At 42.0% G+C, this 27,680-nt stretch overlaps 1 protein-coding gene and 1 long non-coding RNA gene across 2 annotated transcripts in view; one reads left to right on the top strand and one right to left on the bottom strand.

The window, feature by feature from the left end:
- The window catches only part of LOC108702603, a 60,683-nt gene extending 48,011 nt beyond the window's left edge, over positions 1-12,672 (bottom strand). The window contains exon 1 of the long non-coding RNA XR_001933316.2: positions 12,382-12,672. This is a non-coding gene — a long non-coding RNA (uncharacterized LOC108702603). The remainder of the gene's footprint in view (positions 1-12,381) is intronic.
- Positions 11,021-23,460, top strand: zfp64.S (ZFP64 zinc finger protein S homeolog). The gene is made up of 6 exons (XM_018238181.2): positions 11,021-11,489; positions 15,949-16,182; positions 18,080-18,238; positions 18,378-18,440; positions 20,075-20,326; positions 21,870-23,460. The coding sequence occupies exons 1-6, from the start codon at positions 11,444-11,446 to the stop codon at positions 23,108-23,110; spliced, it is 1,995 nt and encodes a 664-aa protein (XP_018093670.1). The 5' UTR covers positions 11,021-11,443; the 3' UTR covers positions 23,111-23,460.
- Positions 23,461-27,680: the final 4,220 nt, after the last annotated feature.

The raw sequence follows: 27,680 nt of genomic DNA, 5'->3' as shown, positions 1-27,680 counted from the left end.
AAAAAAAGGAAAAGTCGCCAGCGTTTTTTTATGCATTTTCGGCACACGGGATATGATGTAAGTGACAGAAGATTGAGGAAGATCTACCTTCTTTATAGCACTTCGCCTGGTCTGAGGTGGCAAAGCCAACTCTGGCTAAAGACGTAACGTTCGGTAAAAAACGCATTTTAGTGAATTTGCAGAGTAACGTCCGTTCGCCAGAGCGAAAAGTCGCCTGGCGATAGAGTGTGAATGAACGGTAGCGACGGTCCTGTTTGCTAGCGAATTGGCGCCTGCACCTGTTAGGGAATTAGCGATGTCCCTGCGGCTGGCAACGCTGACGAAAAGTTGGTAGCGTTAGCCACTTCGCTCTTTAGTAAATCTGCCCCAATCCATATCTCCTTTCCACCTTTACTCCCACCACAGCAAACCCAGCCTGTCTCCATGGCTCCTCCCTGTTCCATCTTCTCTATTTCGTACCTACTCTAATGTAGCCCTAAACTCTTCATACCTGTATCCCCTGCATCTCCTCCTTCACTCTCCATTCTCAGCTCTACCCTATCCCATCTGTCACCCCATCTCAGCTGAACCCCATATATTCCGCAACCTTTCTCCTCCCATGATTTAGAAGAAAAGCTCATTTATTACAGCGGCACAGGACATTACGTTCCATCAGTGTTTGCAGAAGCCAAACAAAAAACATCATTTCACCCAAACAAGTATGTAAAGCAACGTGTGGCCGGCTGCAAGTCTCAAGGCATAAATCCTGCCATTAAAAAGTTTCTGACTACAAATGGGATTGACGGTCAGACAGCAAGAATACGGAATCATTATCAGGCGGTTAATGGAAGAGAGTAAAACACATTGTAATGGGCAGTAAATGAGTATAAAGAGGATGTTCCCTGCATGGAAAATGAATCATATCTGTTAACACAGATTGCTATAAATTAGACCGGTCACTCATTTGTTGTACAATGAATTGGAAAGGCTGGAGACAGATTCATAATGTACAATGAATTCCAGTATTAAAAGGAAATCCATGATTAAAAAAAAAAAAAAAAAGTCTTTAATCCTGCGTTTATTGAGCAGCTTTAAGGATAGAGTATGAAGTATAATCAAAACGCTTTACAGTATGCCACTAATACCTACGTCATACTGAGTATGTTGAAGTAGCCTTGTAAACTTGATCCACCTTATTTTTGTATGTTTACCATAGACAGATCATTTATTTTGTGCCCAGAACATTCCTTCTCTGTATATTTGTATTTATACATATGGGAAGGAGGTGCCATATTGTTTCCCTTAGACAGTACAGTATGAGGGTATAGCTTATTGTGTGCCCAGAACATTCCTTCTCTGTATATTTGTATTTATACATATGGGAAGGAGGTGCCATATTGTTTCCCTTAGACAGTACAGTATGAGGGTATAGCTTATTGTGTGCCCAGAACATTCCTTCTCTGTATATTTGTATTTATACATATGGGAAGGAGGTGCCATATTGTTTCCCTTAGACAGTACAGTATGAGGGTATAGCTTATTGTGTGCCCAGAACATTCCTTCTCTGTATATTTGTATTTATACATATGGGAAGGAGGTGCCATATTGTTTCCCTTAGACAGTATAGTATGAGGGTATAGCTTATTGTGTGCCCAGAACATTCCTTCTCTGTATATTTGTATTTATACATATGGGAAGGAGGTGCCATATTGTTTCCCTTAGACAGTACAGTATGAGGGTATAGCTTATTGTGTGCCCAGAACATTCCTTCTCTGTATATTTGTATTTATACATATGGGAAGGAGGTGCCATATTGTTTCCCTTAGACAGTACAGTATGAGGGTATAGCTTATTGTGTGCCCAAAACATTCCTTCTCTGTATATTTGTATTTATACATATGGGAAGGAGGTGCCATATTGTTTCCCTTAGACAGTACAGTATGAGGGTATAGCTTATTGTGTGCCCAGAACATTCCTTCTCTGTATATTTGTATTTATACATATGGGAAGGAGGTGCCATATTGTTTCCCTTAGACAGTACAGTATGAGGGTATAGCTTATTGTGTGCCCAGAACATTCCTTCTCTGTATATTTGTATTTATACATATGGGAAGGAGGTGCCATATTGTTTCCCTTAGACAGTACAGTATGAGGGTATAGCTTATTGTGTGCCCAGAACATTCCTTCTCTGTATATTTGTATTTATACATATGGGAAGGAGGTGCCATATTGTTTCCCTTAGACAGTACAGTATGAGGGTATAGCTTATTGTGTGCCCAAAACATTCCTTCTCTGTATATTTGTATTTATACATATGGGAAGGAGGTGCCATATTGTTTCCCTTAGACAGTACAGTATGAGGTTATAGCTTATTGTGTGCCCAGAACATTCCTTCTCTGTATATAGTATTTATACATATGGGAAGGAGGTGCCATACTATTAAAAAACTACGACAACAATATATATGAAAGTGAACCATGTGGGAGCTGTAGGGTGTCATAAGGGTGCTTGGGACGAGGGGGCTCAACTTGAAGGTCATATAGATGTAGGTTAGAGATAGAATAATTATTTCCTCTACCAGATACCCCTGAAAGCCCATCTTGAATATAATTTAGGTGAGACTCTGGGGTGAAAGCCTATGTCCTGTATATTCTTAAAACTATAGCTGACAGGTGAATGTTTCTCTGTAACCATGCTAATAACTAAAGGGCTTCCCCCAGGCCAGAACTAGGAGTAGGCAGAAGTACGAGCCTAGGGCACAACAATAGGGGGGTGCTGAGCAGGTACTTGTTAAAGTGTCTTCTGCCTAAGCCTAGTCTGCATTCGTTGGCCTCTTAGATCTCCCCTCTCATCTGTCACGTTCATGGTGTGCGCAGTCTTGGTTGGGTTGGTCCATCCCTGGGGGTCACCTGATGAAAGGTTGAACCTTAAAGGGGAACTTAAGCTAAAAGAGTCTGACAACCACTGGTCTAGGTTGTTATGTGTTGGTAGAGGGGTTCCTTGGTTACTGACCGTTCCATGAGAAGATTTAGAATTGTTTTCTGGGGAACATGAATGATAATAGCACAGACTTCAACCAGATGCATTTCCAGGACTGCAAAGACATCATCCATACCAGCATCTTTGTGAGGGTTCAACCGTCTTAGAACTTGGATCTCTCTTTCCAATCCTGGGTACCCCTGGAACTATAGCAGGGTGACTGTTACCCTAATGTTTCTATATATCTGTAACCTTGTTATGAGCTAAGGGGGCCCAGCCTGAAGGCCAGTTAGGGGGAGATTTGGGGTGAGTGTTTATTTGTGCCCTGGGTACCCCTGGAACTATAGCAGGGTGACTGTTACCCTAATGTTTCTATATATCTGTAACCTTGTTATGAGCTAAGGGGGCCTAGTCTGAAGACCAGTTAGGGGAGATTTGGGGTGAATGCTTATTTGTACCCTGGGTACCCCTGGAACTATAGCAGGGTGACTGTTACCCCAATGTTTCTATATATCTGTAACCTTGTTATGAGCTAAGGGGCCCAGTCTGAAGGTCAGTTAGGGGGAGATTTGGGGTGAGTGTTTATTTGTGCCCTGGGTACCCCTGGAACTATAGCAGGGTGACACCCCAATGTTTCTATATATCTGTAACCCTGTTATGAGCTAAGGGGCCCAGTCTGAAGACCAGTTAGGGGGAGATTTGGGGTGAGTGCTTATTTGTACCCTGGGCACCCCTGGAACTATAGCAGGGTGACTGTTACCCCAATGTTTCTATATATCTGCAAATTTGAGCTGGTCTTGCGAGAAGGCTTGTATCTAAAATATCTGAAAACTGCAGATCTTCATATAATCGTATTAATAAAACGAATCCTATGGCAATTAGCTGCTCCAGTGTCCTTTTGCAGATAATACTGTATATAAGGAATTTGAAATGAATGTCCTTGTTCAAAGTATAAAATTAAAGTCAGAATATTTTCCCTTTATTCATTTAAGAAGTTTGGTTGATGGGGGAAGACATGCGAACTATACGTAAAGCCAATTAAGTGCTTCTAAAAGAAGAGAATACTGTAGTTGAAATGAGCAAAGAAAATTAATTAACTCATTATTTAGTAATAACATTCACCTCAATAGTGTACGCTGATTATATATCATTCCCATCAGTCCCTGCCCTAGAGTTTACAATCTAATGTCTAATGTAATCTAGTGTGAATCCCTATGGCATTCACACACTCTATGAAAAGTTTTAGGAAGTTTAACGTCTTGTGGATCTACTACAGACTCCAATCATGCGCATAACTACAAGACAGTACAGTGTTATCCATCTGCTCCCCTCTAACCCACCTATTCTAAAGTTTAGATATTTAGACTCTTTGGTGTTATAATATCTCTTTATGAGCAAAGGGACTGTTCCTGCTGAATTGTGCTTAGTACAGGGGAATACCTATGCTGTCATAGTTTTATGGGATCTCTCTGTACAGACTATGAGCAAACCTAGGGGCTGTTCCTGCTGAATTGTGCTTAGTACAGGGGAATACCTATGCTGCCATAGTTTTATGGGATCTTTCTGTACAGACTATGAGCAAACTTAGGGGCTGTTCCTGCTGAATTGTGCTTCGTACAGGGGAATACCTATGCTGCCATAGTTTTATGGCATCTCTCTGTACAGGCCATGAGAAAACAGGGGCTGTTCCTGCTGAATTGTGCTTAGTACAGAGGAATACCTATGCTACCATAGTTTTATGGGATCTCTCTGTACAGACTATGAGCAAACTTAGGGACTGTTCCTGCTGAATTGTGCTTCGTACAGGGGAATACCTATGCTGCCATAGTTTTATGGCATCTCTCTGTACAGACTATGAGCAAACTTTGGGGCTGTTCCTGCTGAATTGTGCTTAGTACAGAGGAATACCTATGCTGCCATAGTTTTATGGGATCTCTCTGTACAGACTATGAGCAAACTTAGGGACTGTTCCTGCTGAATTGTGCTTCGTACAGGGGAATACCTATGCTGCCATAGTTTTATGGGATCTCTTTGTACAGACTATGAGCAAACTTAGGGGACTGTTCCTGCTGAATTGTGCTTAGTACAGGGAATACCTATGCTGCCATAGTTTTATGGGATCTCTCTGTACAGACTATGAGCAAACTTAGTGGGCTGTTCCTGGAGTGTAAGCTTCATGTACAGCGCTGCAGAATGTCATAACAAACACAAGTCACAAACACTTGCACTTCCATATTCACATTACAAAGCAAATAACCCTCTAGATCTGATGTAAGTAAGAGGAATCCACAGGGAACAGAAGATTCCATATTTCAGGTCCGATACTTTTTTTTTTTTGTGGCAAAACGAAAATGAAAAACGATAAAAATTCCAAACTGTTGGCTGCGTTTCAGCTGCTAAAGACTTTTTGTGTTGAGCACAAATCCCCGGAGTGCTATAAGCGCAGTTGTGCTGGCGGCTGCCAGTGTAGCCAGTCATTTGTGACAGTTTATCAAACTAACGAGTCATTGAGAGATGGTTTTTTTTTTTCTTCTTTTTTTTTTTTGAGGGGGGGGCGTCGGTTTCTAATCCGCCAGGAAAAGACGTCAGAAAACAAAAGTGAAATTTAGAAAGAGCAGTTTTCTCCGAAGCCTGGGGGATCTATTATTTATTAATGCCAAAAAAGCTCTCGTGGGAAACCTTCTACTTTCCAGTTTAGGACACAAATATGTCAAACGCTGATCAGCTTGTTCCTTAAAGGAATTTTTATTCCCCCCTTTTTTATTCCTGCCGGCAGCAGCGGGGGATTTCGACTTCAGTCGCTAATTGACAAGTGTCACCCAGCGAGTACGAGAAAAATCATTTCCCCCCGACTAACGACACGGATATTCGGCGAGATGCCTGACAAGTCCAGGGATGTTCCCAGATTTAAGAGTTATTGTTAAATATCAAATAAAATAAGTAGTAATGGCTTAAAGGGAACATCCGCCTTCAAAAAAAAAAATTTAAAAAAACACTTTTGGCAGGCTGTGCATGTAGCGATATTTAATGGCAATTTGCAATTGGTCTTCCTTGTTTTTTTTTATTATTATTATTACAGGTATAGGATCCCTTATCCAGAAACCCGATATCCAGAAAGCTCCCATAAAAATGGCTGTCTCCCATAAACTCCATTATAATCAAATAATCCAAATTTTTTAAAACAATCTCCTTTTTCTCTGTAATAATAAAACAATAGCTCATACTTGATCCCAACTAAGATATAATTAATCCTTATTGGAAGCAGAACCAGCCTATTGGGTTTATTTAATGTTTAAATGAATTTCTAGTAGACTTAAGGCATGAAGACCCAAATTACGGAAAGATCCTTTATAAGGAAAACCCCAGGTCCCGAGCATTCTGGATAACAGGTCCTATACCTGTATTATATATTTATAATGTGGGCTTAACCCAAAAATACATTTTCGTCTAATGAAAGAAAGCGGAATCAGAAGTAATATTCTTCGAAAAGCTGTGGTTTTAACCCTTTCACTGCCAGCAGTAGTACAGGTATGGGACCGGTTATCCAGAATGCTTGGGACCTGGGGGTTTCCAGATAACAGATCTTTCTGTAATTTGGATCTTCACACCTTAAGTTTTCTAGAAAATCATGTAAACATTAAATAAAGCCAATAGGCTGGTTTTGCTTCCAATAAGGATTAATTATATCTTAGTTGGGATCAAGTACAAGCGACTGTTTTATTATTACACAGAAAAAGGAAATAATTTTTAACATTTTGGATTATTTGGGAGACTACCTTTCTGTAATACGGGGCTTTTTGGATAACGGGTTTCCCGATAAATCCCGATTCCCATCCCTGTACATACATAGGTATGGGACCTGTTATCCAGAATTCTTGTGACATTGGGTTTTCCGGATAACGGATTTTTCTGTACTTTGGATCTTCATGCCTTAAGTCTACTAGAAATTCATTTAAACATTAAATAAACCCAACAGGCTGATTTTGCTTGCAATAAGGATTAATTATATCTTAGTTGGGATCAAGTACAAGCTGCTGTTTTATTATTACACAGAAAAAGGAAATCATTTTTAAAAATTTGGATAAAATGGAGTCTATGGGAATTCCGTAATTCAGAGCTTTCTGGATATCGGGTTTCCGGATAAGGGATCCTATACCTGCATATCTATACCCTCACATATACAACTATATACAGAGATGGGACCTATTATCCAGAAAGCTTGGAACCTCGTGTTTACCGGATAAGGGATCTTTCCATAATTTCGATCTCCATTTATAAAACCCACTAAAAACTGACATGAAAAAAAAGTCAATAAAATTGTTTTGCCTCCAATAAGGATTAATTATATCTTAGTTGGGATCAAGTACAAGCTACTGTTTTATTATTACACAGAAAAAGGAAATCAGTTTTAAAAATCAATTATTTAATAAAAATGGAGTCTATGGAAGACGGCCTTCCCGTAATTTGGAGCTTTCTGGATAATGAGTTTCTGTATAATAGATCACAAAATCACCCGGCAGTGCATTCCCCAACCTCACTGTGAAGAACCACTTACGTTACTTATAGGGATTCACCAAATCCAGGATTCGGTTCGGGATTCGGCCTTTTTCCAGCAGGATTCGGATTTGGCCGAATCGAATCCAAATTTGCATATGCAACTTAGGCTGGGGAAGGGAAATCGCGAGGCTTTTTGAAACAAAACAAGTAAAAAATGTTTTCCCCTTCCCATCCCTAATTTGCATATGCAAATTAGGATTGGGTATTCGGTAATCTTTCACGAAGGATTCAGGGGTCCGCAGAATCCAAAATGGTGGATTCGGTGCATCCCTAGTTGCTTTAATTAAAAGTTCTTTTCTTCTAGTCTAAAGGGGAGGCCTCTGGTACGGTGATTCTCTTTATGGGTAATAAGGTCCCCTGCTATTTGTCTATAATATCCTCTAATGTTCTCAAATGGATAAACAAACAGCAATTACAGTACATTTAATTGTCCCAAACTCAAGTCACCCCATACGGGTGGCAGTATTTCTAATATAAAATCCCTGGAATAAGAATTCGACTGATAGAGGCCTCATCAGCCAAATAGGAAGGGGCGATACGCTGCTGACGCCTGAGGCAGCAACCCCGATGCCGCTAGCGCAGCGAGCGCGTACTGCGCTTTCTGCACTAGCAGAGCCGAATTTCCGGTTTAAAAACCGGAAATTTGGCTCTTAAAGGGATCCTGTCATCGGAAAACATGTTTTTTTCAAAATGAATCAGTTAATAGTGCTACTCCAGCAGAATTCTGCACTGAAATCCAACAGATTTTTTTTATATTCAATTTTGAAATCTGACATGGGGCTAGACATTTTGTCAATTTCCCAGCTGCCCCTGGTCATGTGACTTGTGCCTGCACTTTAGGAGAGAAATGCTTTCTGGCAGGCTGCTGTTTTTTCTTCTCAATGTAACTGAATGTGTCTCAGTGGGACATGGGTTTTTACTATTGAGTGTTGTTCTTAGATCTACCAGGCAGCTGTTATCTTGTGTTAGGGAGCTGCTATCTGGTTACCTTCCCATTGTTCTTTTGTTTGGCTGCTGGGGGGGAGGAAAGGGAGGGGGTGATATGACTCCAACTTGCAGTACAGCAGTAAAGAGTGATTGAAGTTTATCAGAGCACAAGTCACATGACTTGGGGCAGCTGGGAAATTGACAATATGTCTAGCCCCATGTCAGATTTCAAAACCGAATATAAAAAAATCTGTTTGCTCTTTTGAGAAATGGATTTCAGTGCAGAATTCTGCTGGAGCAGCACTATTAACTGATTCATTTTGAAAAATTTTTTTTTCCCATGACAGTATCCCTTTAAAGTTACAGGAGACGGCTTTTGGCCACCCCTTGTAACTGGCCGTTCACTGCCGCTTGAGCTCACCTTGCCTCGTGGCAGGAATGGCCCTGCAAATAGGCTCAATCTAGGGTTGCCACTTTTGCTGGTTTTAAGAACGGGATTCACCTTTTTTGCGCCAATGTGGGTTTTGGGTCAACCTAAAACAGGGACTTTATACGGCTTACGACAAACGTGCTATGGAACACATAGCCTGGGGTTTAAACATAGTGTTGGTCCCTTTTATACCAATAATAACAGCACCTTGCAAAGCCTCCGGCACCTACACTGACACCTCTGATCACACCATTCCTGATCCTGAATCTACAGATACTGATCATCCACATAATCTGGGAGACCTGTATAGAAAAAACACAAATACACAGGGCCTCCCTGATTGCAATTTTAATAAAGCGCAATCAATGCAGCCCTGCTAATTGCATTCTTTATAAGGGTCCAAAAATCATCCGATGGTCTGATAATCGGCATTGAAATGCAATCAGTGCTGCCATGTTAATTGCATTTTTCCCCCCTCCATAAGTGTCCCTGCGTTATTATCACATGATTCTCATGTTGCTCTCTTGTATAAAACCCTCTGCCTCAGTCGTAGCTGGGAGAAAGGCACAAGAGGATCCTTTAAATTGCGTTCCATTTAGGTGGGGGAATTGTATAGAGAGATCTACAGTGGAACATGGACAAAGGTAAAGACCTTGTAATTTTTATAAAGTTTCTTTTGTTAAAATGACATTGTTAGAGAGAAGGAAACGAGCGTTTTGTCCCAGCAGCACAGTTACTATCTGACCCCACTGTAAGCAGCAGTCCTGCCCTGCTTTATGGCAGCTGAGATTCTAGCTATCTGTATAACAGAGCATTCTGTCCCAGTGGCTGCACAGATCCTATCTGATCCCCATTGGAAGCAGCAGTCCTGTCCTGCTTTATGGCTGAGATTCTAGCTATCTGTATAACAGAACATTCTGTCCCAGTGGCTGCACAGATCCTATCTGATCCCCATTGTAAGCAGCAGTCCTGTCCTGCTTTATGGCTGAGATTCTAACTATTTGTTGGTTGCTGATTCTGTAAGCATAACTGTAAGCTTACTTGTATCAAAGCAAAGTGTTTCAGCATAAAAGCAGTCATTTTATATGAATATAAATGTGTACAGTTAAGGGATCGGTTATACAGAATGCTCAGGGACTGGGGTTTCCAGGTAACTGATTTTTTCATAATTTTTAAAATCTGGTTCTTCATACCCAATAAATACACCCAATAGGCTGGTTTTGCTTCCAATAAGGATTAACTATATCTTAGTTGGGATTAAGTACAATCTACTGTTTTATTATTACACAGGAAAAGGAAATCATTTTTTGGAGTATTAGGATAACAGATCCCATATCTTTATACTTTTTGATTTACACTTTACCCTATAACTTGTGCTAAATGCAGGATTTTGTTACAGGCTTATGCTATAGCCTCTAAATATTCCCCTGCTGACTTTAAGCAACGCGTAACTCCGTTTGCCATTAACCACACAGGCCTGGGTTATGTATTTTTCATAAGATGACAGTACTACTTGATGCGGAGCCTTCAGGAAAGATAAAGCAGAGGAGGCAGCGGAGGCTGGGAACATGCATTTTTCATAAGCACAGCCTATGTTTATAGAGCTCAGATCAATAATTCATACTAGGGGAGTTTGTTATTTGAACCAATGTAGCGTATGATGTGGATTGGCATCACACAGGTCTACAATGCAAGACAGTATATTTACTGGTTCACGCACTGAAAGAATCTCTCTCGCTCTATATATTCACATATATACATAATTAGCAGCCAGTAATGCTGCACATCCTATAGTATACAAGCAAATTTTGGGTGCACGAGACATGGTTAAACTACATAATATCAGATATACAGGGCACAGGAGGGAGTATCAGATATACAGATATACAGGGTGCGGGACGGAGGGAGTATCAGATATACAGGGCACGGGAGGGAGTATCAGATATACAGGGCACGGGAGGGAGTATCAGATATACAGGGCACGGGAGGGAGTATCAGATATACAGGGCACGGGAGGGAGTATCAGATATACAGGGCACGGGAGGGAGTATCAGATATACAGGGCACGGGAGGGAGTATCAGATATACAGGGCACGGGAGGGAGCATCAGATATACAGGGCACAGGAGGGAGTAGTATCAGATATACAGGGCACAGGAGGGAGTATCAGATATACAGGGCACAGTAGGGAGGGAGTATCAGATATACAGGGCACAGTAGGGAGGGAGTATCAGATATACAGGGCACAGTAGGGAGGGAGTAGCAGATATACAGGGCACAGTAGGGAGGGAGTATCAGATATACAGGGCACAGTAGGGAGGGAGTATCAGATATACAGGGCACAGGATAATGTATATATAATGTGCAGACGAGACAGTGTTATAGTCTATACAGGGGGCGGGTTACATTATAGTCAATGCGCGGGGCGGTCAGACCGATACACTGGGGGAGGCTCCCGGTATAAAGAACCAGGCACCTCAGTTAGCGGAAGTCTCGGTGTTTCCTTTATCCGCCGCCCCTTCCAGCGACCCCACAAGCCCCAGTAGCAGCTGCAGGAGGAGGCGGCGCGGCCATGAACCCCGGAGCAGTGACCGGCCAGGCCTTCCCCGCGGTGCAGTGTGAGTATGTGACTGACGAGTGGGGGAGGGACAGGCTGGTTCCCGGGCGGCCCCGGAATGTGTGTGCGGCAATGACACTCACTGTTACTGCCGCTCCGGGGATTCCTGTTCTATCTGTGACTTTATTGTGTAGCGACACGTGACACCACGTGACACTATAGATCTCTTTAATGCTGAGGAGTCCAATTGTCATTTAGTTGTGGGTTAAGCTTGTCCCCCTCAAATATCTCCTTATTCCCAGAGCCCTGTCATTCTGATTCTCTGCCCACAATGAACCCTTGTAAATCACAAGTAAATTTTCCAGCCTGTAGTCGCTTTGTGTCTGGAAATGGATTCCTGGGATTATTATACTTGGTCCTTTCACAATGGAATTACCCCTTTAAGGGTCAGGGCACCCGCTCAGATTCGGGGAGATAAGTCGCCCGGCGACAAACGGCCTCCCGCCTGCTTGAATGTAAATTGCCGGCGGAATAATGGCACTCGGATCGCTTCGTTTTCCACAGTCGCCTCACGAGGAAACTTCAGGCGTCTTCAGAAAACGAAGCGCTCCGAGCGCCATTATTCCGCCGGCGATTTACATTCTAGCCGGCAGTTTGGGGAAATTAGACGCCCTGGAGAAGAGGAGATTTGTAGCCGGTTGACTAAACCACCCCCCCAAATCTGAGCGTGTGCCCTGAACCTAAAACACAGGTAGGGTTGCCACCTGGCCGGTATTTTACTGACCTGGCCGGTAAAAACGAAGGTTGAGCCCAAATGTTCTTAATAGGGGGAAAAAGATAAATATATAGGAAGGCCGGTATTTTTTTTCAGAAAAGTTGGCAACCCTAGTTACAGCATAAGTCATGGCACACAGTAACCTAATGAGAGAATTTTAGGTTTAATAATCTCTTACCTTTTCCACCTGCAGGAATTGAGTCCCATTGCAGCTTCCTCGGAGGTGACGTTTCATGAGTGGGGAGAGCAGCACTTATAAAACACGCCCGCTGCAGGGCATCTATACAGTATTCTGTACCCAGGAACAGGCCGTATAACTGGGCCACAAGCTTCTCACTGAACCACGAGCAGCCGCAAGTGATCACTCACCTGTCCTGTAGCACCTGAGACTGATTGCTAATTAACCCTACACCTGTGGCACCTGGAGGAAAGGGCAGACTAACCCCTTCCTCAAAGCTTTGGTTAAAAATATCTGTCGTGCCCTCTAGCTTTCCAAACTAGGCACCCCAAACATGTGACTTAGGGCACCCTAACTTGTAATGATGCTAATGTGTCTGATGTTATAGAGTTTTCGTGCAGTATAAATGGAAGCATTTATATATTTATATCGCTGTATTTTGGTGTACAATTGACAAAAACATGTGTGCGTGAATATAATATAGATATATATATGGGATAATGTACCCCCTACTGTAAATGATAAGGATATTAGAAGTCACTGAGGGGTTGTTCTGTGACCATATAAAGGCACAAGGCTGCAGGCTGAGTTATACAGGGAACTCTGAGTATCACTCATGTATTATAAGGGATAATATACCCCCTACTTTAAATGAAAAGGATATTAGAAGTCACTGAGGGGTTCTGTGACCATATAAAGGCACAAGGCTGCAGGCTGAGTTATACAGGGAACTCTGAGTATCACTCGTGTATTATAAGGGATAACATACCCCCTACTGTAAATGATAAGGATATTAGAAGTCACTGAGTGGTTCTGTGGCCATATAAAACACAAGGCTGCAGGCTGAGTTATACAGGGAACTCTGAGTATCACTCATGTATTATAAGGGATAATGTACCCCCTACTGTAAATGATAAGGATATTAGAAGTCACTGAGGGGTTGTTCTGTGACCATATAAAGGCACAAGGCTGCAGGCTGAGTTATACAGGGAACTCTGAGTATCACACATGTATTATAAGGGATAATGTACCCCCTACTGTAAATGATAAGGATATTAGAAGTCACTAAGGGGTTGTTCTGTGACCATATAAAAACACAAGGCTGCAGGCTGAGTTATACAAGGAACTCTGAGTATGATAAGGATATTAGAAGTGCTTTTACACAGGTCATGTAACTCTTTGCTGCAGAAAAACGTCTGTTACTAATGCAGCATAGGGTATGATTTTCTGTCACTTAATAAAAATCGCTTATGTTATAAAATGGTCAATTATTAGCACCTTTCTAAATGGCTTTTATTTTTATTTATTTTTAATTTGCCTCTGTCCAGCTTTCAAGTATGTGTGTGTGTGGGGGGGGGGATGCAATGACCCCAGCAGCCAAAAATCTATTGTTCATTGAGGCTACATTTTTATTATTGTTGTTACTTTTTGTTACATGGCTTTCTATTCAGACCCTCTCCTATTCATTTTTAAGTCTCTTTTTTTTCTAACCACTGCTTGGTTGCTAGGGTAATTTGGACCATAGCAACCAAATAGCTTCTGAAATACCCAACTTAAGAGCTGCTGAACCAAAAGGTAAATAATTTAAAAAAAAAACACAAATAATAATTAAAAAAAAATACTAAAAACTAACACCAATTGCAGATTGTGTCAGAATTTAATTGTTATGATACTAAGAGTTAATTTTAGGGTGGGCATCCCCATTAATGACATTACACTCCGTATAGAAGGAGGAAGGGAGAGATGAGCTGGGCCAGGGGAAGCTTCTATTTCCCTTTATAACTAATGATTGTACAAATGCAACGAAGCAATAGTGAGAATGCAATATGCAATATACTGCCCGTAATGCTTAGGACTCGGCAGCCTTTTCATTTCTATTCCAAGTACATCAATAATGCAGCTACCGAGCGTGTGATTAGACTTTTCTTTTTAATTGAAGAGGCTGATAAAATATTTATGGCAGCCCTGCGGTGCTAGGCCTCCATTGGCTGATCAGCTTGTGATTTAAACGGGTTGTTCACCTTTACTTTTAAGTATGATGTAGAGCTGAGATAAACTGCAATTGGTCTTGTTTTTTTATTAGTATCTTTTTTTTTTATTGTTTAGCAGCCATCTGGTTGCTAGGGCCCAAATTACCTTAACAAGCAGGGAAGGGTTTAAATATGAGATTGGTACAGGTATAAAACCTGTTATCCAGAAAGCTCAGAATTACAGAATGGCAGTTTCCCATAGACTCCATTATAATGAAATAATCCAAATTTTTAAAAATGATTTCCTTTTTCTCTGTAATAATAAAACAGTCGCTTGTACTTGATCCCAACTAAGATATAATTAATCCTTATTGGAAGCAAAACCAGCCTATTGGGTTTATTTAATGTTTACATGATTTTCTAGTAGACTTAAGTTATGAAGATCCAAAGTACAGAAGGATCCGTTATCCGGAAAACCCTATGTCACAAGAATTCTGGATAACAGGTCCCTTATCTGTATATGAAAAGGAAGAAAAGAAATACAAAATAACAGTAACAATAAAACAGTAGCTTTTTGGCTGCTGGGGTCAGTGACCCCCTGCCCGCCCCCCCCCCATATGAAAGCTGGGATGAGTCACAAGAAGAAGGTAAATTATTTAAAAATGACGACCAGTTAAAAAATATCTTAGAAGCTGCTACTCTATGACATACGAAGAGGCAGATTTATCAAGGGTTGAATTTCGAGGTGATGGGAGTTTTTTTTAAACTCCCATGAACTCAAAATTCCAATAAAAAAAAGACCAACCGAAGCTCATTCAAAAATCAAACTTTTTAACCGAGTGAAATCGATTTGAAGTATTTAAAAAAAAAACAAAAAAACTTTGATTTTTCAAAGTCCACCAAATTACTCCAATTAGGTTTTAGGGGGTCCCCTATAGGCTAAAACGGCAATTCGGCAGGTTTTAGATGGCGAATAGTCAAAGTCGAGTTTTTAAGAAGACAGTACATGATAAATTTTGATATTCGAATTTTTGATTTTTTTTTAATTTCAAAACGAATTTGGACTATTCCCTATTTGAAGTACACTGAGGGGGTTATTTATCAAAGTCCAAATATATCTCAATATTTTCTGCTACAAACTCCGATCAAATCTGCTCGGGTTTTTTCGTCTTATTTATTATAAAATTTTCCCGAAAATTGCTTTGCGGGAGAAAATCCGAGTTTCGCGATTTTTTCATCCGATTTTCGCGTTTTTTCCGGAATTTTCACCCGAAATCTCAGAAAACTTCGGGGTATTGCACAAAACCCAGCGCACATCAAAAAGATCATTGGGACTTCTCTCATATGCAACCTCGAGATGGTCTGAGATGCCGGATTTTCAGATTCTGACTTTTCCATCCTCGGGGGTTTAATAAATTGTGAAAAATTTGTGATTTTTTTCAGATATTATATAAAAAAAAATCACGAAATAGTTTTTTTTTTTTGCATAACTGATATCTGTGGGGAGTTGAACAAAATAACAGCCCCACCTAGTGGTGATTCTATGGCAGGACTGTGTTATCTGTCATAACATTTATTTCTTCCCTTCTGTTTCCAGTTCACGGTGGAGCCGCCGTTTTGGTGGAGATCACTACAGACATCCACATCTGTGGCCTGTGCAAGCAGCAGTTCACCAACTTGGACTCTTTCGTTGGCCACAAGCAGAGCGGGTGCCAACTGAACTCTGGATCTGGGGCGACGGCCGCTGTACAGTTTGTTGCACAGAATGACCCCGAGACCCCCACTCAGAATTCTTCCCGGACCATCACTTCAGAGACCCAAACCATCACTGGTAAAAACTTCTCACTGGTAAAAAACTTCTCACTGGTAAAAAACTTCTCACTGGTAAAAAACTTCTCACTGGTAAAAAACTCACTGGTAAAAAACTTCTCACTGGTAAAAAACTTCTTACTGGTACGGAATCAGGGGCACACGGGCCGATTCGGTGAGATTTAGTCCACTAATTGCCTCCCTCTTCTTCGGGGCGACAATCTCCCCGAATTGCCCTCCCCCTGCCTTCCGCCGAAAATGCACTGGTGGCGATTCGATTTCTAAAGTCGCCCGAAGTTTCTTTGTGAGGCAGCATCGGGCGACTTCGGAAACTGAAGCGCCGCAAGTGCCATTGCGCAGGCGTTTTCTCATTATAGCAGGGGGAAGGCAGTTTGGGGAGATTGTCGCCCCGAAGAAGAGGCGATTAGTCGACTAAATCTCCCCGAATCTGCCCACGTGCCTCTGCCCTTAAGTGAAATGTAGGAGCTAAAAACTTGCTCCAGGTCTAGTATCTCTTGGCAACCAATCAGCAGGACAAATTTGTCGTCTGTTCTTTCGGATCTGATAATGTGCGGTTGCTATAGGTTACTACCTAGTCATAGTGCTGTAATAAAAACTACATTGATCATACTTTTGAAGACTCTCCAGATTTACCTTATGCTATATACTACCTAGTTACTGTGTATATCACTGGTGCACAAACATAAAGAATGAGGCCTCGCTATCTCTCTGTGTGCGTTGGACCCTAATGAGGTATTGGCCGAGTGAGTTTCCAGAAGAGAATCTTGGTGGGTGCTTGTTTTATTTTCCCTTTAAAGGGATACTGTCATGGGTATTTTTTTTTTTTTTTTTAACACATTTTTAGTTCTGCTCCAGCAGAATCCTGCACTGAAATCCGTTTCTCAAAAGAGCAAACAGATTTTTTTTATATTTAATTTTGAAATCTGACATGGGGCTAGACCTATGGTCAGTTTCCCAGCTGCCCCCAGTCATGTGACTTATGCTCTGATAAACTTCAATCACTGCTGTACTGCAAGTTGAAGTGATATCACCCCCCCTTCCTTTTCCCCAGCAGCCAAACAACAATGGGAAGGTAACCAGATAGCAGCTCCCTAACACAAGATAACAGCTGCCTGTTAGATCTAAGAACTCAATAGTAAAATCCAGGTCCCACTGTGACACATTCAGTTACATTGAGTAGGAGAAACAACAGCCTGCCAGAAAGCAGTTCCATCCTAAAGTGCTGGCTCTTTCTGAAAGCACATGACCAGGCAAAATAACCTGAGATGCACCTACACACCAATATTACAACTAAAAAAAATACACTTGTTGGTTCAGGAATGAAATTTTATATTGTAGAGTGAATTATTTGTAGTGTAATTTAGAAATAAAAATCATGATAGAATCCCTTTAAAGGAGAAGGAAAGCTACGGAGGTATTTTATTGCCAATAGATTAGCTGCAATAGTGCAAGCTAGAATGCTATATTTATTCTGTAGAATGTTTTACCATACCTGAGTAAATAGCTCTAGAAGCTCTCTGTTTGTTTAGGATAGGAGCTGCAGTATTAACATGGTCTGACATCACTTCCTGCCTGAGTCTCTCCCTGCTCTGGGCTCAGATTACAGTAGAGAAGGGAGGGGTGGGGGGAGAGGAGCAAACTGAGCATGCTCTTGCCCAGGGCAATGAGGTTTAAGCTGAAGGCAGGAAGTCTGATACAGAAGCCCATGAGTACACAATAGAAGGAAAGAAATGCAGTGTTTCTTTTGACAGGGGACTCAGAGCAGCGCTACTTTTGGGGTTTACTGGTATATTTAGATGGACCTTTCTGATAAGGCTTACTTAGTTTTAACCTTTCCTTCTCCTTTAAACAACATTTACTTCTCTAACATTTTTTAAATTTAAATTCATTTTATACAGTCTCTGCTCCGGAGTTTGTCTTTGAGCACGGATATCAGAGCTTTCTGCCGAGTGAGAAGGCAGAGTCCCAGACCTCAGAACGCGTCTCTCCACCCACCAAGTGCCGTAGGACAGCGTCGGGGTCCTCATCCCGCAGGAAAAACTGCTGCAACTACCCTGGTAGATCTTTACAATGAGCTGCCATTGTCTGTACCTTGTGTAGCCTTTAGAGGGCGCTAATGCTCTAGCACAGACACAGTGTGCGGAAATGTTTGTCCTGTTTTGTTTTAAAGTCTTGTTTCCCCCCATTGTTTTGCAGGGTGTCAGTTCAAGACTGCGTATGGGCTGAAAGATCTGGAACGTCACTTAAGAACTCACACGGGTAACGATGCTCTCAGGGCTAGTGATGGGGAAACCTATCTCCAAAGCTTCTCCCTGACTTTTGTTAAAGGGGAAGTAAAGTGTAAAATAGTATAAGGCTAGAAATGTTGTATTTTGTATACTAAACATAAACATGAACTTACTGTACCACAAGCCTAATCAAACAAATGATTTATTCTTTCAAAGTTGGCCACAGGGGGTCACCATCTTGTAACTTTGTTATACATCTTTGCAAGACCAAGGCTGTGCACATGCTCAGTGTGATCTGGGCTGCTTAGGGATCGTCATAATATGATCAAAACAGCACAAGTCAAATAATATCTGCCAGAAGCCGATACAGCAAGACTGATTAATAATCAGAATATACAGACTGCACTGGGTCCTGTGTTGTCATGTAATCTAATGTGGATTTTATAGTTTTTGTATTGTTTAATACAAACTTTCTCCAACTCTGCAGAACCAGTGGCTGCAGCAAAATAATCCTCCAAATAGAATCCCAGTTTATCTGTTTAAATCTGGCTCCATGATCTTTGTCCCTGCAGCTGGAGTTGGAAACAGTAAAGGGGATGTAAAGGCAAAAATAAAATCCAACACAAATCTCTACACAGTCGCCGACTGCTCTACAGGGAAACAAACAAAGCTGCTTGAGTTCTGCATGGCTGGGAAGTAAGGCGGGGGCTCCCCCTGCTGTTCATAAGTATGATTGTTTCCCTGCAGAGCAGTTAGGGACCGTCTGACAATTCCTATCCACAGCAGTAAATGAAGGGAGAATTTCACCGCATACAGTCAGGTTTCTTATAAAAACAGTACATATTTTTTAGTATATTGAAGATAGACTTTTTTTTTTTTCATTAAAGAAAGTAAAAATGGGATTTAATTTTTTTGCCTTTACATGCAAACTATCGCAAAATGAAAATTTCATATTAGCTTCAGTGTACTGAAATAAGAGACTTTCTAATTAAATATTCTGTACCGTTTCTGAAATAATCAAGTTTATCTTCACTATTCCTCTCTCAGCATCTGTTTCTCTTCATTCTCTCTTCATGCAGCAGTTGGGTGTCAGATATTCATTGACAGTTACATCCAATATATCTTATAGAGAGGCTCATTTTGCCTAGAAGATGTATTAGAGCTCACTCTACTAAACTCACCAGACATCATGTCTCTCTACATGCAGGATTTGTGCAAAAGGCAGTTATTTTGTTAGATTTCGTTTGTACTGGAATCAGTTATTTGAGTGAGCTCTAATACATCTGCTAGGAAAGGAGCCCCCCTATAAGATATATTGGATCTAACTGTCAATTAATATCTGACACCCAACTGCTGCATGAAGAGAGAATGAAGAGAAACAGATGCTGAGAGAGGGATAGTGAATATAAACTTGATTATTTCAGAAATAATGCAGAATATTTAATTGATTGTATTTAGAAAGTTTCTTACTTCAGTACGAGGAAGCTTCTATTAAATCTTCATTTTCGTGATAGTTACCCTTTAATGTTTTCCTGATTGTAAGCTCTGCAGACACCTGGCATAATAATATCCTCCGCTGCCCCCTAGCTGCAAGCTATTCTGCCCCCTTGTGGTTATTATCTGGTAATACATGTAGAAATGAGAACTTGTATTTCTTTTGTGCAGGTGATAAGCCCCACAAATGCCCAACATGTGATAAAGCGTTTAGCAGGAAGGACAAGCTAAAAACCCACATGCGCTCCCACACGGGGGAGAAACCATTCAAGTGCAAGGAGTGTGACTACAGGGTGGCAGACAGCAGCAGCCTATGCAAACACCAGCGAATTCACACCAACGAGCGACCGTTTAAATGCCAGATCTGTCCGTACGCCAGCCGAAACTCCAGCCAGCTCACTGTACACCTTCGCTCCCACACGGGTCAGTCTCACATTTTGGCAGCTGGACTTCATCTTGCTGTACCTTAGAGGGGGTGGTTCACCTTTAAATTAACTTTTAGGGGCAGATTTATCAAGGGTCTAAGTGAATTTTCGAAGTAAAAAAATTCGAAATTCAAAGTAAGATACTTTGTGGATACTTCGACCATCGAATAGGATACTACTCTTTCGAATATTCGACCATTCGATAATCGAAGTACTGTCTTTTTAAAAAAAACTTTGACTTCAATACTTCGCCAAATTAAACCTGCAGTTTTTTGAAGTCGAAGAAAAATCGTTCGAACGATGGATGAAATCCTTCGAATCATTTGTTTCGAAGGATTTCATCGTCCGATCGAACGATTTTACTTCGACCGCAAGACGGTCAAATTTGGTGAGAAAAGCTTCGACTTCGATATGTCGAATTTCATCAAGTATTTATCACTTCGAAATTCGACCCTTGATAAATCTGCCCCTTAGTGTGTTAAAGAATGACAAATTCTAAGCAACTTTTCAATTGGTCTTTTTATTTGCTGTTTTCCTTTGACTCTTTCCAGCTTTCAAATGGGGGTCACCCCAACTAAAATTATGCTCTTTAAATAGGTGGTTCACCTTTCAGTGAACTTTCAGTATGTAATAGAATGCCCAGTTCTAACCAACTTTTCAATTGGTCTTCATTATTTATTTTTTATGTTTTTTTTTAAGTATTTGCTGTTTTCCTTTGATACTTTCCAGTTTTCAAATGGGGGTAACTGACCCCCCATCTAAAACAAATGCTCTGCAAAGCTACAGATGTTCTATTATTGCTTTTTTTCATTACTCATTCTATGCAGGTCCTTCCCTAATCATATCCCAGTCTCTTATTCAAATACGTTCATGGTTGCTAGGGGAATTTGAACCCTAGCAACCAGATTGCTGGAGAGCTGTTGATTTAAAAAGCTAAATAATTCAAAAACCACAAAAGAAATGAGGGCCAACCAACCAAAATTTATTATAAAAATATATATATATTTTTTCAACTCTGGTGAATAGGATCAATCTGAAAACTCGAATCGAGTTTGAACAGAATTCGATTTTTAAGAATGCCACGAAGGCTGCAAACTAGGGATGCACCAAATCCAGGCTGAACCAAATCCTAATTTGCATATGCAAATTAGGGGTGGGGAGGGAAATCGTCTGACTTTCCCCTTCCCACCCCTAATTCGCATATGCAAATTAGGATTCGGTTCGTTATTCGGCCAAATCTTTTGCAAAGGATTCGAGGGGGGGAAACCTACTGCAAACAACTCCAAAATGGTCCTTGGACGTCTCCCATTGACTTGAAACAGCAATTCGACAGGTTTTAGGTGGCGAATAGTCGAATTCGAGTTCTTAAACGACCAGAGTATGATAAATTTCGAAAATCTAATTTTTTTTTTGAAAAACTTGAACCGAAGTTGAATAAACACCCTAGTCGAATTGACAGTTTTGACCATAAAAACGTTAGAAGTTTTAATTCGCCCCTTGATAAATCTGCCCTTAAATGTGTTCATTTTGTTCTCCTCTAGGAGACGCTCCTTTCCAGTGCATCCTCTGCAACGCCAAATTCAAAATAAACTCTGACTTAAAAAGGCACCTGCGGGTTCACACGGGGGAGAAACCATTTCGCTGTGATTTCTGCAACTTCGTCTGCGCCATGAAAGGCAACTTAAAGTCCCATATCCGGATGAAACACAACGCGGAGACCACATTCCGGTGCTTGGAGTGCAATTTCCAGTGCAGCAACAAAGCCGACTTGAGGCAACACTTGAGGTCCCACCTCCCGGAGCAGCCGGTGAAATGCGCCAAGTGCTCCTACTCCTGTTCCAGCAAAGCCGCCTTGAAAGTGCACGAGCGGATTCACTCTAAAGACCGCCCCTTTAAATGCAACGTCTGCCTGTTTGATACCAAACAACGCAGCAACTTGGCCACCCACATAAAGAAATGTCACGGGGATCAGGTGAAACCCAGAAAGAGCTCTCTGCACAGAAAAGAAGAGGACTCCCCAAGGATTTACACTTTCCGGAAAGGCTCCAAGTTAGAAGCGAAGAAAGCTTTCAATTGTGACCTTTGCGATGCGTCGTTTGTTAGGGAAGACTCTCTGCGCAGTCATAAGAAACAACACAGGGAGATCATCGCTGCCCAGAAGGCTTCAGGCCTGGACTTTTTACCTCTGCCGAGCAAGGCGCCACGTTCCAGTACCATCGCAATCAGGAATATTAAGTTCCCCCCTGCGATTCTACCTTTTGGGCAAGATGGAGTAAAGCTCATGGCCGACCATCCCCTAATAGAAGGTAGTACGGCAGAGACCACATCAGAGCCTGCTAGAGCTTTAGATGTTGTGTCCAAGGTCCAAGAGCACATGGCTACCAGCCAGCTAAGACTGTTGAGTCAGGTCAATTTGATGGCATCGCCTTCTGCTGTCCAAAGGACTCCCCAAAAACTTCTTGATATCAGTAACAATCCCATCCAACATCATCTGGATGAAAGTGGTACGGACAATGGCCAGGAGACCAACAACGAGGCTTTTATGTCGGCCTCCAGCATCGATGAGTGCCCTGACCTCGAACATCTTCATATAATCAAAGACGAGCCTCTAGAAGTGACTATTGTTAGTGACGCTGGAGACTATATCGGAATGGAGGAACCTCATCAGTTTCCCGTCTTTTCTCCGTCCCCTCTTGTTAACCCACCCAAACGCAGTTACATCGTTGTCCAGGAGGATCCTCATTGTGCTCTTCTGTGTCCAGCAGACTCCATACCGGACTGACACCCGCTTGGCTCTTTATAATGAACACTGAAATGTTCCTTTGCCTTGGCATACAGCTGTCTGTATGTAGAAATACATGAGTAATGGCGGCGTCCCATGAGAAAGACTGTTGGCCTCCTAGTAGGTACTGTGGTCGATTATTCATTGTTTCATAAAAGTAATGGCGGCGTCTCATGACAAAGACTAGTAGGTACTGTGGTGGTTTATTCCGATGAAAGTGGAGTAGTCCAAAATAAACCAATGTTCTTTTTTTTTTTTCTAAAACATTTTTCCCTTAAATTATTCTCCGGAGATGAGAACTGTCGCAGTTTATTAGATGGGTTTGGATTAAAGCTGGTTGTACACTTGAAGGTTCGCTTGTTTGGCGAAATGATCTTTCTCTGATATGTTCACCCTGAGGTGGGTGAGATTGAGCTGAACCAGGCCCTAGGCCACAACGAGGGAAATACCGATGGTTGGAGTGAGGGCAACATCAGCCAACTGATTTTTCATTCAGATATCGTTAAAGTGATGCCCATTGAAGGGGCCCAAAATACGCTGCCAACTCAATGGGGGGAATTCACAAAAGTGTCGGCAAAATAAGTAACCCAGAAGTGGTGGTCGACAAACTTGTAAAATGTCATACGAACGGCAAATTCACAAAGGCAGATGTTACCGTCTCGTAAGTCCGACAATTTTCTAAAATGTCGTATATCTTTTCAGCGGACAGAAGACATTTTACCGAGCGTTTTCAAAAGACAGTTTGACCGACATTCTCATTTCGGGGAGAGCCTTATGTGTCGGCAAAACAAATGAATTTACGAGCAATGTCGGGAAAAGTGGCGACGGAAAAACCACGACCACTTTTAAAGACGCTATTTCAAAAGTGTCTGAAAATTGGCGGGTAAATGCTCTGTGAATTTGTCGGCTGTTACTACGACACTTTCTACGACATTTAAAAAAAAAAAAAATTTGTTCCCGATACTTTTGTGAATCCCCCTCCAATGTGTCAGCAGTTTTTCTGCCTGTGTATTGCCTCCTTTAGTTCTTGTTTAAATATACAGTGTACAAAATACACAATTGGCAAAAAGTTTCCCTATAAAAATAGTATATCTCTAAAGAAATTCTAAATCGGCTTTAGAAAAATTTCAGAAAATGTTAGCGCTGAAGGAGTAACCATGTTCTTAGAGGCAATTTTTCTTTTGTAAAGGAACAAAGTCTTTTTGTGTAGATCGGGGGTCCCCAACCTTTTTTCACCCTAAAGCCACATTCAAAAATAAAAAGAGTTGGGGAGCAACACAAAAAGTTCCTGGGTGCAAAATAAGGGCTGTGATTGGCTATTTGGTAGCCACTATGTGGACTGGCAGCCTATAGGAGACTCTATTTGGCAGTGCACCTGGTTTCTATGCAACCAAAACTTGTCCACAAACCTGGAATTCAAAATTAATCACCTGCTTTGAGGCCACTGAGAGCAACATCCAAGGGGTTGGTGAGCAACATGTTGCTCGCAAGCTACTGGTTGGGGATCACTGGTGTAGATTGTGTATATTTTATTTACGTAGGAGTCCTGCAGGGGTCCATTTGGACCTGGCCACCCAACACCCTTAGCTTGTTCCTGACTTTGCGTTTGCCTTAAGATTCTGCTCCTGTTATCTGGTTCTGTCTGATTACATCCAGCTCCTTTTTTACCGGCTCCTTCCCCAGACTACACATTTGACTCCCTTGCCTGGAGTCCTGGAGACACCTGAGTGCTGCGAGGCTCATACACCTCAGCAACCGCTCCTCCTCTGTCTCGCCATTCTGTCAATCCCTGCACTGACTTCCATTACCTCTCAGAATCAAATTTAAATTAATGACCCTGACATTCAAAGCACTTCATAACTCTGCCCCACCTTACATCTCTGAACTCATCTCTATATACTCACCCAATCGCTTACTACGCTCCTCTACTGACCTGCTACTCAACTCTTCTCTCATTACCTCCTCACATGCTCGCATTCAAGACTTTGCAAGGGCTGCACCCCTCCTCTGGAACGCTCTCCCACGGTCTGTCCGACTTTCTCCTGAATTTTCTGCTTTCAAGAAATCTCTTAAAACACACTTCTTTCGAGAAGCCTACCCGCACTCTGCTTAACTACCAAACGCAACACCACATACAGTACCACATTTCTCACCCACTTAATTTGATCTTGTCCACCCTTTAGAGTGTAAGCTCTTTTGCATAGGGCCTTCCTCACCTTTTGTACCAGTATTGATTGTGATGTATGTAACTCCATATGTTCGATGTATATAATTCATGTGATTTAGTTGTATTAACACATTTACTTTACAGTGCTACGCAATATGTTGGCGCTATATAAATACATGTTAATAAATAATAATAATAACACATTCCCCTACCCAGAGCCACTACCAGCCCCTAAAAGTCAAATTTACCACCCGACCCGGGACTCGTACCCTACCGGAAAGTGAAAAAAATTTCCTTACAACACCAGGGAGGGACCAGTCCCGCACATTTGCCGAGTACCCAATTGGGTTACCCATGGACTACCTGCATGGTCAGGGAATCAGGGATTTTCTACTCGCAGCCCGACCTCTGGGTACCCAACCCACTACACGATGTTCTCAATTGCCACTAGTGATGCAATTTCACAGTCTATCAGGCAGATGGCGCAAGAGATCAAGTACCAAAGTGTAATGCAGAAAGAGGAAAGTTTCAGAAATGAAAGTAAAGTTCAGAGAGAAATTGGGAATCCTCCTCAGGATCTAATGTAAATGTCCTTTTTTTTATCGGACACGAGAACAAGGAATCCTTGTGTAGCCTCCCCTGGTGTAATGGAGTTCTTACTCTTCAGCTGAAATGGTAGAAGGATTCTTTCTATGGAGCCAACAAGCAGTGAACTGTCAAATCTCTCATAAAGGACAATGTCCAACTTTTGCCCTGGTCTAGTAACCCTTGGCTACCAATCGGATGTTTAAACAGCTGAAAAGTAGATGTTACCAGCTCATTGGCTGCTGCAAGTAGTGAACAGTATCAGATGCTGCCACTTTTATTGCTTAAACTCCTTAAAGGAGAATTCAACCGTTTACCAAAAAAAAACCCTAACCCCCACCCCACTAGACCCCCCTCCCTCCTTCCCTCCAGCCTAGCTGCCCCCTGGAAAATGCCCCTAACTTTATACTTACCCGTCGGTGCAGATTCAGGCATCAGAGTTCCCTGCAGCCATCTTCCGGCTTTTCTGCAATTTCCGTCTATTTTCTGGGCATACGCAGTTGTCGCTGGTCTCCATCTCAGACTGATTACCGAAGACACGGAAGATGGCTGTGATGAACTCTGATCCCCGAATCTGCACCGAGGGGTAAGTATAAAGTTAGAGGCATTTCCTGGGGGGGGGCAACTAGGCTGGGGGGGAGGGTTTTTTGTTAAACAGTTAAATTCTCCTTTAAGTTCCTGTCTTCCAATAGGACAGAGGGGCACAGATAGGGTGCTTTAAAGTATTTAGGCTGTATCTAATAAGAAGCGCTGATGGCGGAACGCACCAGGACTCCACGTCTTCAGGCTGGTCGCGGCTCTCGCGAAACTTCGGTAACTCGTCTGAAGATTCCAATACTAACAGCAACAATCTCCCATTCCGAGCACAGACCAATTCACACTGAAGTCGCTTTAAACAATATCAATCCGGCTTTATTTTAGCCTTCAAGGTGATCCAAACAGTGGGTGTGCAAAGAAAATCCTACGCATTTCGTGCCTCTATACCAGGCACTTCCTCAGGGTCCAATGTGTGACACGTGTGAAGGTGTTTAAATATATATCTGTATATGTGTAGCCTAGAGTCCTGCACTGGGTCGGGGACCTGCGGAATACCCTGCTAAGTGTTCTGGTTTCGGGTAAAAATGTCACCGATTGTTAGGGTTGCTACCTTTTCTGAAAAGAAATACCGGCCTTCCTATATATTTATCTTTTTTCCCTATTAATAAAATCAACCATCAATTTTTACTGGCCAAGCCTGTAAAATACTGGCCAGGTGGCAACCCTACAGATTCCCTAGCCATGCGGGCAGTCTGCAGGTAACTCAGCTGGGTAGAGATGTGGGCTTTATCTCTCCCACCCTTCCCTGTGGTACTGGGAGGTTTCTTCCATTTTCTCGGCATTTTCGGCGCTGGGGGTGACATCACTTCCGACCCAAAGTGATGTAATTTCCGGTTTCGCAGGGCCCCAGATCGGAGGGTAAGTTGGGTTATTGAGGATGGGGTTGGGTAGCCGGTTTAGTGGGGGAAATTTGCGGGTTGGGGGTATGGATCAAATATGGGTCTAAAACAATGGACCCGCGCAGGTCTCTGATGAAGGCAGTGATATCGGATGGTTTTTTTTCACCTTGCTTCACTGCGGAAATGACACCCATAGACTTGTATGGCGAATGTGTTAAATAAAAAAAAAAGACGCGCGTCAAAATTTCCCCGCGTGACAACATTTTTTTGACGCCCATAGACTTTAATGGGCGTCGTGGACATTTCGCCGGCAGTGAATTTTTGGCGAAACTAAATGGGTCAAATTCGCCCATCCCTAGGCCAGTGATATCACATGCAGCTT

This window comes from Xenopus laevis, chromosome 9_10S (genome assembly GCF_017654675.1).
Source record: "Xenopus laevis strain J_2021 chromosome 9_10S, Xenopus_laevis_v10.1, whole genome shotgun sequence".
NCBI classification, from domain to species: Eukaryota; Metazoa; Chordata; class Amphibia; order Anura; family Pipidae; genus Xenopus; species Xenopus laevis.
This window is presented reverse-complemented; position numbering and strand designations above follow the sequence as displayed.